Source organism: Mizuhopecten yessoensis, unplaced genomic scaffold (genome assembly GCF_002113885.1).
Source record: "Mizuhopecten yessoensis strain PY_sf001 unplaced genomic scaffold, ASM211388v2 scaffold11125, whole genome shotgun sequence".
NCBI lineage: Eukaryota > Metazoa > Mollusca > Bivalvia > Pectinida > Pectinidae > Mizuhopecten > Mizuhopecten yessoensis.
In genome coordinates, this window is record NW_018408892.1 from 179,475 (window position 1) to 195,595 (window position 16,121).

Here is a 16,121-nt window from a genome sequence, read left to right on the forward strand (position 1 = left end):
TTTACTCAGATCAACAGCTAGCTTTTACTCAGATCAACAGCTAGATTTTTTTCTCAGATCAACAGCTAGCAATTACTTAGATCAACAGCTAGCTATTATTCAGATAAACAGCTAGATATTTATCAGATCAACAGCTAGCTATTATTCAGATACACAGCTAGATATTTATAAGATCAACAGCTAGCTATTATTCAGAGAAACAGCTAGATATTTATCAGATCAACAGTTAGCTATTATTCAGATCAACAGCTATCTTTTACTCAGATCAACAGCTAGCAATTACTTAGATCAACAGCTAGCTATTATTCAGAGAAACAGCTAGATATTTATCAGATTAACAGCTAGCTATTATTCAGATCAGCAGCTAGATATTTATCAGATCAACAGATAGCTATTATTCAGATCAACAGCTAGCTATTTAACAGATCAACTAGCTATTATTCAGATCACTAGCTTTTACTCAGATCAACAGTTAGATTTTTTTCTCAGATCAACAACTTGCTATTATTTAGATCAACAGCTTGCTTTTTATCAGATCAACATCTAGCTATTATTCAGATCAACAGCTATATATTATTCAGATCAACAGCTGGATATTATTCAGATCAACAGCTATATGTTATTCAGATCAACAGCTAGATATTACTCAGACCAACAGCTAGCTATTACTCAGATCAAGTAGCTATTATTCAGATCAACAGCTATATATTATTCAGATCAACAGCTAGCTATTATTTAGATCAACAGCTATCTATTTATCAGATCAACTAGCTATTATTAAGATCAACAGCTAGATATTTATCAGATCAACAGATAGCTATTATTCAGATCAACAGCTAGCTATTTAACAGATCAACTAGCTATTATTCAGATAAACAGGTAGATATTTATCAGATCAACAGCTAGATATTATTCAGATCAACAGCTATATATTATTCAGATCAACAGCTGGATATTATTCAGATCAACAGCTATATATTATTCAGATCAACAGCTGGATATTATTCAGATCAACAGCTATATATTATTCAGATCAACAGCTAGCTATTTAACAGATCAACTAGCTATTATTCAGATAAACAGGTAGATATTTATCAGATCAACAGCTAGTGATTATTCAGATCAACAGCTAGATATTACTCAGATCAACAGCTAGCTATTACTCCGATCAACTAGCTATTATTCAGATCACTAGCTTTTACTCAGATCAACAGTTAGCTTTTACTCAGATAAACAGCTAGACATTATTCAAATCAACAGCTAGCTTTTACTCAGATCAACAGTTAGCTTTTACTCAGATAAACAGCTAGACATTATTCAAATCAACAGCTAGCTTTTACTCAGAGCAACAGCTAGATTTTTTTCTCAGATCAACAACTTGCTATTATTTAGATCAACAGCTTGCTTTTTATCAGATCAACATCTAGCTATTATTCAGATAAACAGCTAGATATTTATCAGATCAACAGCTAGCTATTATTTAGATCAACAGCTAGAGATTTATCAAAAGACTAACAGCTAGCTATTATTCAGATAAACAGCTAGATATTTCTCAGATCAACAGCTAGCTATTATTTAGATCAACAGCTAGATATTTATCAAAAGACTAACAGGTAGCTATTATTCAGATCAACAGCTAGCTATTATTCAGAGAAACAGCTAGATATTTATCAGATTAACAGCTAGCTATTATTCAGATAAACAGCTAGATATTTCTCAGATCAACAGCTAGCTATTATTCAGATAAACAGCTAGATATTTCTCAGATCAACAGCTAGCTATTACTCCGATCAACTAGCTATTATTCAGATAAACAGCTAGATATTTCTCAGATCAACAGCTAGCTATTATTCAGATTAACAGCTAGATATTTATCAAAAGACTAACAGCTAGCTATTATTCAGATACACAGCTAGATATTTATAAGATCAACAGCTAGCTATTATTCAGAGAAACAGCTAGATATTTATCAGATTAACAGCTAGCTATTATTCAGATCAGCAGCTGGCTATTATTAAGATCAACAGCTAGATATTTATCAGATCAACAGATAGCTATTATTCAGATCAACAGCTATATGTTATTCAGATCAACAGCTAGATATTTATCAGATCAACTAGCTATTATTCAGATAAACAGGTAGATATTTATCAGATCAACAGCTAGCTATTATTCAGATTAACAGCTAGATATTTATCAAAAGACTCACAGCTAGCTATCATTCAGATCAACAGCTAGATATTATTCAGATCAACAGCTTGATATTTATCAGATCAACAGCTAGTGATTATTCAGATCAACAGCTAGATATTTATCAGATCAACTAGCTATTATTCAGATCAACAGCTTGATATTTGTCTGATCAACAACTGAGTATCTATTTGGAGATGAACAGCTTGGTACTTTTTCCAGAACTCAACCACCGCTATTTATCAGGAGAAATCAACAGCTAAGTACTTGGTGTAATCACACAACATTCAAAGTTTTCTCACAAAAGTAGAGGATTAAAGCAACACAAATCTACATCTTGTCTATAACAGTTTTACAAGGCAACACTGCCAAATATATCAAACGATTACTTGTAATGGTTATCAAAGTTACAGAACACAAAAGCAACATAATATTGAGGCTGATGGATGATATATATTCAACTTACTGACAAGAGGATCAAAGGGCCTGTATTATTCATTTAGCATTTTATTTGACTTTGCCAGGTTCAATCTGCCAACTAGAGCTAAATATTGCCCAATGTTTGTGGAGAAGAGATTGCTCAGAGAAAGGTGGACAGAAACTGTACAGAAGGACCCGAGACAAACGCTGCCCCCAAAACAATGTGAAAACTCACATCATATCTATTTATTTCTGAAGTTTCAGGATGCAATAATAAACACATATATTTAGTATGCCTGATGTTCAAACGAAAGACTTCTAAAATATAATTTAGAAAACAAAAGAAAAATAAGTCCAAACACGCCAAACAGTACATTACAATAGGAGCAGTTCGTCGTCCCTTCTCATTACAAAAGCAATGGGTAGCAGTTTGATAAGACAAAACATAGTACCGGCTGAAATCTACATTGTTTTGGGAAACCCTAGCAGTTTTAATTTACAGCAACTTTGAGATGANAAAAAAAAAAAAAAAAAAAAAAAAAATGCAAACAAAAATCAAGAGACGAATGATTCTGCAAACAAAATTTCAATCAGAACAAAATCAGTAAACACGTTAATAAACAGTGCATCAGGGAATAAATAAACACTAAAAATGTCTGTAGAGTAGCGCATCACATTGTCACGTGGTGAAACTTACACTGCTATGCCATAGCGCCAGTATCTTAGGGGAAACAGAAACAAGAGATACATGACAACATGTCAGTCCTATATAATCACCTCAAACTTATTTATAGAAACGCTAATAAAGGAAATGTACACTCTGTTGTAATTCTACTAAACACACCTAACGTCAACGAATGCTGATTAGTCCTTATTTAAATCAAATCTGAATTTATTTATTTTAATTGATTATAAATATACCTATTAAAAAATTGGCTTGATTTTTTTTTTTTTACCTAGAGATCTGTCCACAGGGAAATTTTGTGAAAAAAGCTAAATTATGTTAATTCGATTTCAAAAGGACCAGTTTAAATAACATTTCAGGGATTGCTGTTCTACAAAATATAGATAGTACTCCAAGGTTTTGTAGTATATTGTAATTACAAAGTTATAAAGAGATTTAAGATCCGTCGTTTTACTTGTTATCTTAAAATTATTCTTAGTATATAGGAAACATGCTTTATTTTTTAAAGGAAATTAAAAGATGTTAAATTAAAATATGGGTACCCGGGGACATTCAAGATTTAAGAAACCCATATGAAAAGGTTGTCATTTAAGCTGTTTTTCTTTTTTTTTACCTTGAGAAAAAATATTGGCACTATGCTTAATTTTATTGGACGCAGTTTCACCTGAAGGTAACCGTTTCAGAAAACCTTTACACAACAAAATATACGGTATCTTAACACTTCAAAAAATACGAAATAGCGCTACAACGGACGTGACTTTCCGACAAAAGCATGATGACGAAAGAATGAAATAGTAAGAAGTTTGAAGTTGTCAAGCTAAATATAACTTAGTATCATGTGCACATTTAGGTGGTCGTTAATGCACTATCAAAACAAATGTCAACAAAAGTCGGAATTTCATTCCATATTACATTTGTGCCAAGCAAAAACGAATTATATTAATTAATGAAACAACCACAATTATTAAAATCTCAAACTGGATATAAAAACTCCAAGCACGCGATAATGTCTCGGTGGTATTACCTACCCAGAATCTCCTTCTGAGCTCTTGGGTCTAGGATAATAATAACAGATAATGCAATCAGTTGGTGAGGTATAATCTGTAAACTAGCTAGATACGGTAGGATAACTTGGAAAATATACTGGAATTCCTAAAATGGATAGAAATTTTTAGGAAAAGGGGGAAAAAATGAAACAGAGCGATACAAATGTTATGACTAAAAAAAAAGACGGTCCAAATTTTTTTACCTTTAAACAAATTGTACATATTTTCAAATTTAGTGTTTTACTTAAATTTCACAGACTAACAGTTACGAGGGTAAATTTTTAAAAGTTTATTATATATAGAATCATTGACATAACCTGTTAATTTTGTGAAAAAAATGTTGCCTGAAACCCTTTATAAATATATTCTAATATGGCTATACAGGCAACTGTACATCTGTCCTACATCACTGTACAAGTGTTGGAGGTCAACACGACGTATGTCAGCGTGAGATGAGGTGTGTACCTACCGAGGTCGCATCACATCGGCGGCAATAGTCGTGTGGGTGAATTCCTCCTTACTGTCCAGGTAGGGGTAGCCATTAAGGTGTATATGGGCATCATAGCTGTATAGCTAAGGAAAGACAACTCAGGTAACATGAAAATCTAATCCATATTCATTGCAAGAGTACAAAAAAATAGTACCTACTGTTGATAATTTAATTCCATTACTGTAAGTGTGAATGATTTTGTTTCAACATCATGAGACCATGTCCTGATTACTGACCAATCAAAACAGTGTTATTATTGACCAATCAGAATTCTCTGATAATTGACCAATCAGAACGGCTGCATGTAGCAGAAGTTATAATACGGTCAATTCCCTATTCAGAGATTTATTTCAGGAAGTCCATAAAGAGTTCTCTTCTAGCAGATGATCTCATAATATAGATTCAATAAACATGAAAATAACTGCAATGGGTAGATTTACAAAAGGTCTCTTAACAAAGGTTGTCCCTTAATAGAATTTGTCTCCCATTTTCAAGCAGGTTTGATTGTAGTTACAGTAAAACCAGCAAAAGTATTAGGGCCAGAAAAAATCCTAAAATCATTCCTGTATTTGAGTTAGCCAGGTTTCCCATAAACTTAGGTTCTTTACATCACTGTGAATAGAAAAGAAACAGCTGAAAAGATCCGTAGCTCACAACAAAGTCAGAAAGGATACATTCCTTCACGCCCTAGGGAGTCTCCTACCCACTTGCTGGTGAGGACGGCAGCCATCAGCGGTACAATATACTGTAGACCTCCTGTCAGCTCAAACATTATCACCACAAGGGACACTGCAAAAGAGGACACAGGTCAGTCATAAAAGTACAAAGGTCAGGGATCAATATGTAAAGGTCAATAAGGGAAGGAAATAGTAGGTCAGGAAATGTGTGGAGGTCAGACAGAATGGGGAACAGTACAGGAAGGAAGAGAACAGGTCAGGAAAGAGGAGAGGTTAGTCAAGATCGGTTAACTGATCATTCACCCCTGAAGACACATTTGAATTCTTCCATTTCAAAGGTTGGAATAGTTCATTGTGTAATTTCAGGGGTGAATGAGTTAAATGTACAAGTCACTTAACAGATAGCAGTAGTGAATTTAATGGATGACAATCTGTCCACAAGAACTTTCATCAGTGTATGGGTAAATGGATATGTCTAGTGTAATAACAAATGGTATATCTATTATGTGAATGAAGACCCAGGTTTCGCTTTGGTTTTTTTCTTTATTTGTAACAACACTATGAAAGTAATACACACGATACAGGATTCTTTGTCAATCTATGATATCAGGCTAAATCATGGAAAAATGAAATCATCATAGCACTTATATGTGGCACCCTAAAACTTTTCAATTCAATTCCTTGATTTGATCGGAGGACAACTGAAATTCAGTCCGAACTGTAATGATATAGAATGTACGACTGACTCACCGGTCATCCTGGTCACACCCCCGAGCACTGCTGCAGCTCCAACCATAGCGTACAGTCCAGGTGTGATCGTACAGAAGTTGTCTGACACACACATGTTATGGAAAAATGGATTATTATGATATCTCCTGAAAAAAATAGAAAAAATACAATGGCATTGACACAGAGAGTAATGGAGAGCGCATACATCAAAGTCAGGCTAATGGAGGTAGGGTGTGTATGTGCCAGTGTTATAGAATACATCGGGTATTCAAGTTTTAACTTTCCTTAAGCCTGTACAATATAGGTAAAATAGAAACAGATAAGTGTATCATTTATCTGTGTTTAAGAAATTTAAGAAGGTTTATTGTGTAAACATATTAAATCTGATTTAAAACGCCTCATACAAATCTTGGTTAGAATATGTTCGGTGATGTTTTTTAAATTGATTCCCATACATTTTAGCCAAACATTTGTGCAGTAGCAGAAATTGTTCTTATTTTAACTTTAATATGTAAAAGCACATGACAAATATGTTTTTGTAAATTGTAAGGGCAGACAACTCACACAACCAATTGCTCCACTCCGATACCAACGATCCGGCCAACGATAGCTCCCACTGCCATACTTGGAATGAACAGACCAGCAGGTATCTATAATAAACACCACAAATATAGTCCAACAAGTATGGTTTTCTCTTAATAATAATAATAACAATATACAACATTTGATATAGTGCCCTATCTAGCTAACATAAGCCACTCTAAAGCACTTTACAGTACACAGATATACAATTAATACAATTAGCATATATATATTACATTAACTAATAAAAAAATTGAGGAATTCGCAGGAACTGTCTTTTTAGGCGCTTATTACTAGTCCAGTCCTATGCCACCTGGCTAATATCTCCCTATATGTGTATGCCTGTGTGTGTGCTGGAGATGTGATGTTCTGTTTGTAGTGGGATCGTGCTTCCAACGACATCATTGGATACTGAAATAGCATTAACTATAAGTTAACCAAGTCAATGGAGCGTAAAATATAGGTCAAAATCAGCATCCGCAATATGCATTCAGTAGAGCAACCCTAGATACACAACTGATGCAAGTATAATCAACACAGCACTTGTAGTAGGCAAGATATAGATGAGAGCAATTCTTCTAAGCGAGGTGCATGGACGGACAGCTGGCCACATGCACGGATGCAGGGAACTCGTTGAGCGGGGGATAAAAACTGTAATATACATAAAATCCTTTGTTGTACTGACCTTGATGCCAAAAGTGAAGATGGTGATGATCCCTTTAAATATGAGTGCTATGGATAACATCCACAAAGCCTTGAAAACTCCATCTCCAGCCTCCGTACTTGATGAGTAAAACGTTGGCGATGCCGCGTTCGATGATGAGTAATTTCTTCTGTAATCACTGCAATTAAAGTATTATATGAATTATTTTTATAAAATTTTGATAAATATAATTCCAAATTCATAGACCATCATATTTCTGTTATGAAATGAAGTTGGAAGTCAGTAAAGCTGTGAAAATGAACCACAAAAGAGACAGAATGGGATGTGATGTGACAGGTCAGACATCGGCCTCATGATTTTTAACGGGGCAATAAAAAGTCTTCTCTAGGCTTTCATTGGTTCATGCCTGTTAAAGTAATTTATTACATACTTACTAATAAATACAGGTTGTTTATATATGCGATATGACACAATTGCTCTAACCCATATCAGCCCTCGCCGTATCACACCCCAAAACCTGTATCACCCCCCGCCGTATCACACCCCAAAACCCGTATCAGCCCCCGCCGTGTCACACCCCAAAACCTGTATCAGCCCCCGCCGTATCAGACCCCAAAACCTGTATCAGCCCCCGCCGTATCACACCCCAAAATCTGTATGAGCCCGCGAAACCCATATCACCCCTTTTGGATTTTTTTCCGTTTTTCAATATTTCAAAAATAAAAATAAATCATAAGATAGTAGTTTTTATTAGTAAGTATGTAATAAACAGAATAAAACCCGCCTTTTTCCATATCACACCAAGTATCAACCCTCGACCAATATCAGCCTCCGGCCCTTGGGCTGATATTGCAGTCTCGGGGTTATACTGGGTGTGATATGGAAAAAGGCATGTATTATTCTCTATTTATTATATGAATACTGGCAACAAGAACAGAATATTAAAAGAAACGTATGTCAACATGATATGAAACAAACTTACTAACATATTATTTATCTAATATACAACTGTAGCAGGAAAAGAATAGTTTTTAGATTTCCGGGATATTTACCAGAATCTGAAACAAGTTGCATGATAGTATGGACTGTGACTTAAATCAGGTGCTGCGTTACTGTGGAGTGCTGCGTTACTGTGGAGTGCTGCGTTACTGTGGAGGCTAAGAAAGCTTACCATAATTCTGTATTATCCTCGGGCCCACACCTGCTGAACAATTGACGGATCAGCTCACTGGAGTTTTTTCTATGAAACAAAATGCAACATATGTTCCTTATTTCTTACACTTCAGAGTGAATTCAGGGCATGGAGTTTTGAACCTGCGTAAAATCAACTAACCTTTAACTTCTCCAGAGAAATCAGTATTGTTAATCATAATAATTCTTTCATATAATTCAGATTTTTGCCATATATATATATATATATTGAGATACAAAAATAGATTTTTAAAATTTTTGAGCACATATGGCATTGTTAAAGATAAAGAATAGCTAAAATTTCACAAAGTGTAACATTTGCAGGTTTACAATATCTAATTTCTCATCCTCCTGGTGCAAAGTATATGTTTTGGTTGATTAGGAGAAATACTGCTTCTTAACTAGTATAGGCTTAACCCTTTCACTCCTATGTTACTTTAGTAGACTCTACCATGAATTGATATGGATGAGTCCATTATGGTCTACAGTGGTGAAAGGGTTAAATGTGACATGTTCCATTTACAGGCAGGGGAGATAACTGTTGCTTACCTTGTATACTCGTTAGGGTAACTCAGTAAGGCTGTGATAAATGCAACCCCGAGTACCTGTAGAATAAATTAAAATATCTTGTTCATTTTATTCATGAATATTTATGAGGAGTCTGAGGTTGATTTTATCATGGAAAGTGACAGCTTTTTAGACCTGAACCGTGTAGTAGATTAACTTATTTCAAATTGAAAGCAAAATCAATATTTTGCCAAGTTTTAAGTCTTCAGCCAAATCCTAAGAGACCAGTTGTATTTCAATTTTCAGATTTTCAGATATGTCTTTTATATATATATTCTTTTAATGGTGAATAGATACTTTGAAGTCTCTCCGTCATTTTGGCAGATTGACCTGTAGAAATAATACAATGCAATTATTGACCTGTAATGGTGTAACACGAGGATTTGTCTACCCAACTGTTAATCGTCTGTTGAGGGTAGGACAATCTCATGCCACACCAAAGCGGGTCAATAACTTGTTTGTTTAACTATACTGAATATAAGTGAATAATGTACATGATTTAGGAAAAATACAAGAAACTTCAAGGAATATTTTCAACCAAAAAAATTTGGTTGTTAGAGCAGACATAGAAATGAATGGTATTGCAACAGAATAATATATAAGATAATTAATGTGAGCAGACAATATGCCAGTTCTTACAGAGTAATGACAGTTTTGGGACAAAAGAAAAGACTTCTGTTTTTGTGTAAGAAGAGGCTATACCTAGTATTATTGTTTCATATCATTTCATATCATGCTATGAGTTTCAAGAAAATGAGAATCAAGTGCCTTAAAGAGGTATAAAATATGTTAATAACACTTACCTCAACAATGGGATATTTTCCTAATATTGATGATTTCCTAAATTTACACCACCTTATATTCATCTTGATGAAAAAGCTCCCAAACACACCCTGAAAAATGTTTAATAATCATATATATTGAGTCCATGTTTACATTCTTATGTCTACACAAATTCACAAGCTGTCAGAATCCAATGAATAAGGACAATATCTCTGACTGGGTCAGAGGTAATGTTAAAGGAGCTGGTCGGGGGAAAAAATACAAAATAAATGGGTCTAAATGCGTTCTCTGGCCTTCCAAAAGTTATATCACGGCAATATGATGGTCAATCCAGTTTTGACCACTGAAATCTCGGGGAAGCATAAATTTAGCGCAGATCTATTTATATATGTCACATGGTTGTTTCGAAAGTGAGGCAGTGAAGATAACAACAATAGCACACCAGCATGTGCTATGTCGGACTCAACTAGCGGACAAGACAGCAATACTGTACATAAATAATTGTTTTCAAAGGTCATGTATGATGCATGTGTAGTATTCCTACCTATATGTTGTTTTTATATATAACGGTATTGATACCTCGTGCCTGTTATGACTTTTGCATGCATCTTTTTCTTTCGCCACGATGTTTACATTTGGCCATGTTGATGACGCGCGTGCGGTAAAATTACATCACTGATCTGGGTCAATTGAGAGTTTTAGACTGTCAGGTGACGATTTAGGATTTCTTTAATATAATTATAATTTTTGCACTTAGGGAGTGAATTTTGAATCGGTATATTTCATAAGAAGGTATTTTAAACATGTTTATGCCATTTTAGCAAAAATGACACTTTTTCCCCGACCAGCCCCTTTAACACAATAAACTTTAAATTTACTTAAAATTTTACTCTTTGTCGCTTCAGTTCTCACCTGTCTGTGTGCTTGGTCGACCATGTTTCAGCAATGGACAAGGACATGACATCGTACATGTCTGCGCAAGCCTAACTTTATGTAAAATATTGAATTCTTTACGGCACGCAAGAAAATAAAATAAAAAATTATTTCTTTTTTTATATCTTTGACCGTTTCACTTCCTCATTGTGGTATTACCAGAAAGTTAATAACTTTTGCTATGTTAGAAAAATAAGAAATGCCAAATTTATCCTGTTGATAAGAAAAAGAGCAAAAGAAAGCGGCATGGTAACTTTAGTAAAAACTATCCCTACTGTCCCTAGTTAAATAACACCTTCCCTTACTGCCCCAGCATGATAAGGGGAGACAACACCTACCCCTAGTGCTCCCAGGAAGATGAATGGAATCAGCTCTTGGAGATACCATGGTTCATTGTATTCCACATAAAACATCACCAAGTGGTCGTTCCCAAATGGGTTGATGGAACGAAGGACGAATGCTGCGGCCAGGGCACAGAAGAACGATCTCCACAAGGTTTTCAATGGGAAGTAGTAGCTCACCTGACAAAGAAACACCTATTTACAGATTGGTCTTAGGAAAACAGGAAAAAAGAGTATTCGAAGGAAACTTCTTTACAGAATAGCATTATATGAAATCATTTTGCCTTAGCTATGTATTTTATGTTAAAATGAACCAAATTTCAATCTTTCCTGTATATGTTTACAGTAAACTCTCACCTCCTCCAGACTGAAGAGCACCCCTCCGATAGGAGCACCGAAGGCTACACTTACTCCTGCTGCTGATGCTGCAGACAGAATCTACAGAGATAAAACAAGAAAACTGTTAATAAGCTGTCATCATTGTGCATAATTCATAATTCAATTAGAAAAAAACAATTGAGTAAATGGATAACTTCGAGTAGATATGAACAATTGTAAAAACTCTAAAATATATGATAAAGGTTTTGTTCTGTAATAATAATAATAACAGTAGATTTTTTTTTTATTTTTTTATTTTTTTCAGTTATGCATCTGTCATTTATTCCGTCTTTGCATATTGCAGAGTTATCTTCTCTTGGGAGCAGGTATTGATTATTACGTCACTTGTTTGTGAGAGTAACATCATCAATTTTTGAGAAAACGACGTAATTTTCTCCCACATTAACCAATGACGTAACAATCAATACCTTCTCCCAAGAGAAGATAACTCTGCAATACGCAAAGACGGAATTACCAGTGTTAATTAATTTAGGAATGGTTTGTCAATCTGACCAAAACTTGCACTGGTGACCTATTCATCCCTATTTCATTGAAATCACAACCCTACCTCTCTCTTTTTTGCCTCGTTGCTACCATATTTTGGGAATAGATACGAGAAGATGTTACCACAGCAACAAGCCACATGGACAAAAGGTCCCTCCTTCCCGAGGCTGAGCCCTGCAGACACACCCAGCATCATCCCTATGGATTTGGTGAGTAGCGTCCACTTGCCGAGGTATCCACGGATGATGAATCCACTCAGGATTGTCTTAATCTAAACCAATCATTATAGATAAAATTATGTACATTAACTCATTCACCCCTGAAGACACATTTGAACTCCTCCAATTAAAAGGTTGGAATAGTTCATTACGAAATTTTAGGGGTGAATTAATAATGAAATTTTAGGGGTGAATTAGTTAAGTATAACATTCTTCCTACAAACGTGCATGATTATTGAAAATTCTTGCTTTTATTGCATGAAGATTTTTGTCTCTGGGCTGGGAATTACAAATATAACCTCATGTTTGGTTAGAACAACATTTAACTGTACTTATACGTACATTAGATTAATAAAATGCCAATATCGATTGAGGAAATTTTCACATATGTGATTGTGAAAGTGTATTGGTAATGTTTACACCGATATAATTTAAAAAAATAATAATTCATGTGTGAAAAGAATTACAACGCATTAACGAAGTTCATTTTCAGCAATTAAAAAACTTGCTTAAATCCTGGAAGGGTTTATTTACTAGGTCAGTTTCATATAGAAAACGTCCAATATGTTTGAATTCCTCAAAGCACTGACCAGATAACAGAACAAATGTATAATCAATCTTGATCAATTAATGCGTCAGTTTTGTTCAGCCACATTCACAAATGTTCATATAATGAAAATATTTTGACTTTTCAAGGTCAGATTTATGATTGGTGACTATATATATACAAACTTACCTCTGGGATACCAGACCCACATGCGTAGGGGGCAAACATGCGTACAAACATGGCAGCGAGAAAGGCAAACAGCAGGGCCCATAAGATGTACACAATGTATGAGATAATGTAGGAACCTCCGCTGTTATCATCTTTACCCGCTCCAAATAACCGCGCCCACGAATACCACTGAAAGAGAGAAACACAGAATGTTATACTGGTAATGAGAAAAAGAAAATGAATATATTTATAGAGTTGGTGACCTATACATTTGAGTATCTTCCTAATGAAGGAGTTCACTGACCTACATGATTAAGTGTCTCGATTGAAGAAATTTGTTTACCTACATTAAGATACAAGTACAGCGCTTTAAATTTGCAGGGTCAATATTTCGCAGTTTCGTATTCAGTACATATTCACGGCGGTTTAATTTCGCTGTGCACCCGAATCCCAGGTAAACAGTTTGAAAACACTGATCCCAAGCATCGTCATCTGCCAGTGACGTCACTTGTTTTTACATGGACTGTCCAATTGTATGGTGATAATCTGATTTGAGTTCAACTAAGCTTGCATAACAGCGTTTGGTTATAAGTATTTTCAACATGTTGGGATAAGGTCTGTAAGACTATTTAACATTTTCGATAATTTCGCTAATGTTTAGAATTCGTGGATATTAGTCAAAGAGTGAATATATCGAAATTAAAACCCACTGGAAATATGACCCTGGAAATATGACAGCTATATACAGCAACTGTTTCTGTTGGAAGGAAATTGTTGAACTATATATGAATAACTGTCAACTGTTAACCTACATATGACTGACTATCTTTCTTATTGACCTAAATAAGAGAAACTGTCTCTATCAATGGAGTTTGTTGACCTATATATACATGAGAAACTGTCTCGATCAATGGAGTTTGTTGACCTATATATGAGAAACTGTCTTTATCAATGGAGTTTGTTGACCTATATATACATGAGAAACTGTCTCGATCAATGGAGTTTGTTTACCTATATATGAGAAACTGTCTCTATCAATGCAGTTTGTTGACCTATATATACATGAGAACCTGTCTCTATCAATGGAGTTTGTTGGCCTATATATGAGAAACTGTCTCTATCAAAGGAGTTTGTTGACCTATAAATACATGAGAAACTGTCTCTATCAATGACCTTGTTGAACTAATTAAGAGAAACTGTCTCTATCAATGGAGTTGGTTGACCTATATATACATGAGAAACTGTCTCGATCAATGGAGTTTGTTTACCTATATATACATGAGAAACTGTCTCTATAAATGAACTTGTTGACCTATATATGAATAACAGTATTGAATGAGTTTGTTGACCTAAATAAGAGAAACTGTCTCTAACAATGGAGTTTGTTGACCTATATATACATTAGAAACTGTCTCTATCAATGAACTTGTTGAACTAATTAAGAGAAACTGTCTCTATAAATGGAGTTTGTTGACCTATATATGAAAAACTGTCTCTATCAATGGAGTTTGTTCACCTATATATACATGAGAAACTGTCTCAATCAATGGAGTTTGTTGACCTATATATGAAAAACTGTCTCTATCAATGGAGTTTGATGACCTATATATACATGAGAAACTGTCTCGATCAATGGAGTTTGTTTACCTATATATACATGAGAAACTGTCTCTATAAATGAACTTGTTGACCTATATATGAATAACAGTAGTGAATGAGTTTGTTGACCTAAATAAGAGAAACTGTCTCTAACAATGGAGTTTGTTGACCTATATATACAAGAGAAACTGCCTTTATCACTGGAGTTTATTGACCTATATATGAGAAACTGTCTTTATCGATGGAGTTTGTTGACCTATATATACATGACAAACTGTCTCTATCAATGGAGTTTGTTTACCTATATATGAGAAACTGTCTCTATCAATGCAGTTTGTTGACCTATATATACATGACAAACTGTCTCTATCAATGGAGTTTGTTCACCTATATATACATGAGAAACTGTCTCGATCAATGGAGTTTGTTGACCTATATATGAAAAACTGTCTCTATCAATGGAGTTTGTTCACCTATATATACATGAGAAACTGTCTCTATAAATGAACTTGTTGACCTATATATGAATAACAGTATTGAATGAGTTTGTTGACCTAAATAAGAGAAACTGTCTCTAACAATGGAGTTTGTTGACCTATATATAGAAGAGAAACTGTCTCTATCAATGGAGTTGGTTGACCTATATATGAGAAACTGTCTTTATCGATGGAGTTTGTTGACCTATATATACATGACAAACTGTCTCTATCAATGGAGTTTGTTTACCTATATATACATGAGAAACTGTCTCTATCAATGAACTTGTTGACCTATATATGAATAACAGTATTGAATGAGTTTGTTGACCTAAATAAGAGAAACTGTCTTTTTCAATGAACTTGTTGACCTATATATGAATAACAGTATTGAATGAAATTGATTACCAATACCTACATTTGAAAACTTGTCTCTGTTGAAGTAATATGCTGACCTAAATATGAGCAGCTGTTCCAATTGTACAGATGTTACCTACCTGTGAACAACCACTATTATTGAAAAAGGAATTGTTTGAAGACCAGCAGCACTGTTCCTTAGGAAGCCAGAAGGCATCCCGACATACACCCTCCTTAAGGTCAGACATCCATGTAGCCCCTATGTCAATCACCCCAGCACAAGCACCTGCCAGATAGACAGAACATAGACAATATAACAAATAAATATAAACTTCATTTATTTTACAACAATTATGAAATGGTTTCAACTTAAATTAATTAAACTCTTGTTGGCCCCGATGTTATATTTAGTGCAGATGTTGGATAACAGATCATACTGTTATCAGAATGTGCTCCATAAAACAGGCAATCGTATCCTTGATTAGTGAAAGTGGGGCATGCTTGATAGAACTCAATTCTTTTGTGATAAAAAGAGAACTTACTCACACAATTTCTTTAACTTATTATCATTATTAT

At 34.6% G+C, this 16,121-nt stretch overlaps 1 protein-coding gene across 10 annotated transcripts in view; it reads right to left on the bottom strand.

Annotated features, from left to right (window-relative positions):
- LOC110466201 (H(+)/Cl(-) exchange transporter 3-like) overlaps positions 1-16,121 on the bottom strand; it is a 73,837-nt gene that overhangs the window by 15,341 nt on the left and 42,375 nt on the right. For 4 of the 10 annotated variants that reach the window (XM_021522567.1, XM_021522563.1, XM_021522568.1 and 1 more), the window contains 15 exons: positions 15,686-15,831; positions 13,135-13,302; positions 12,245-12,451; positions 11,656-11,736; positions 11,296-11,478; positions 10,045-10,134; positions 9,224-9,279; positions 8,655-8,723; positions 7,505-7,661; positions 6,802-6,887; positions 6,259-6,383; positions 5,506-5,620; positions 4,811-4,906; positions 4,324-4,350; positions 3,308-3,331 (listed from right to left, as the gene is read on the bottom strand). In XM_021522567.1, the coding sequence (XP_021378242.1) occupies positions 3,308-3,331; positions 4,324-4,350; positions 4,811-4,906; positions 5,506-5,620; positions 6,259-6,383; positions 6,802-6,887; positions 7,505-7,661; positions 8,655-8,723; positions 9,224-9,279; positions 10,045-10,134; positions 11,296-11,478; positions 11,656-11,736; positions 12,245-12,451; positions 13,135-13,302; positions 15,686-15,831 (1,630 nt within the window). The remainder of the gene's footprint in view (positions 1-3,307; positions 3,332-4,323; positions 4,351-4,810; positions 4,907-5,505; positions 5,621-6,258; positions 6,384-6,801; positions 6,888-7,504; positions 7,662-8,654; positions 8,724-9,223; positions 9,280-10,044; positions 10,135-11,295; positions 11,479-11,655; positions 11,737-12,244; positions 12,452-13,134; positions 13,303-15,685; positions 15,832-16,121) is intronic. The other 6 variants (XM_021522570.1, XM_021522565.1, XM_021522569.1 and 3 more) reach the window with 3 other exon arrangements.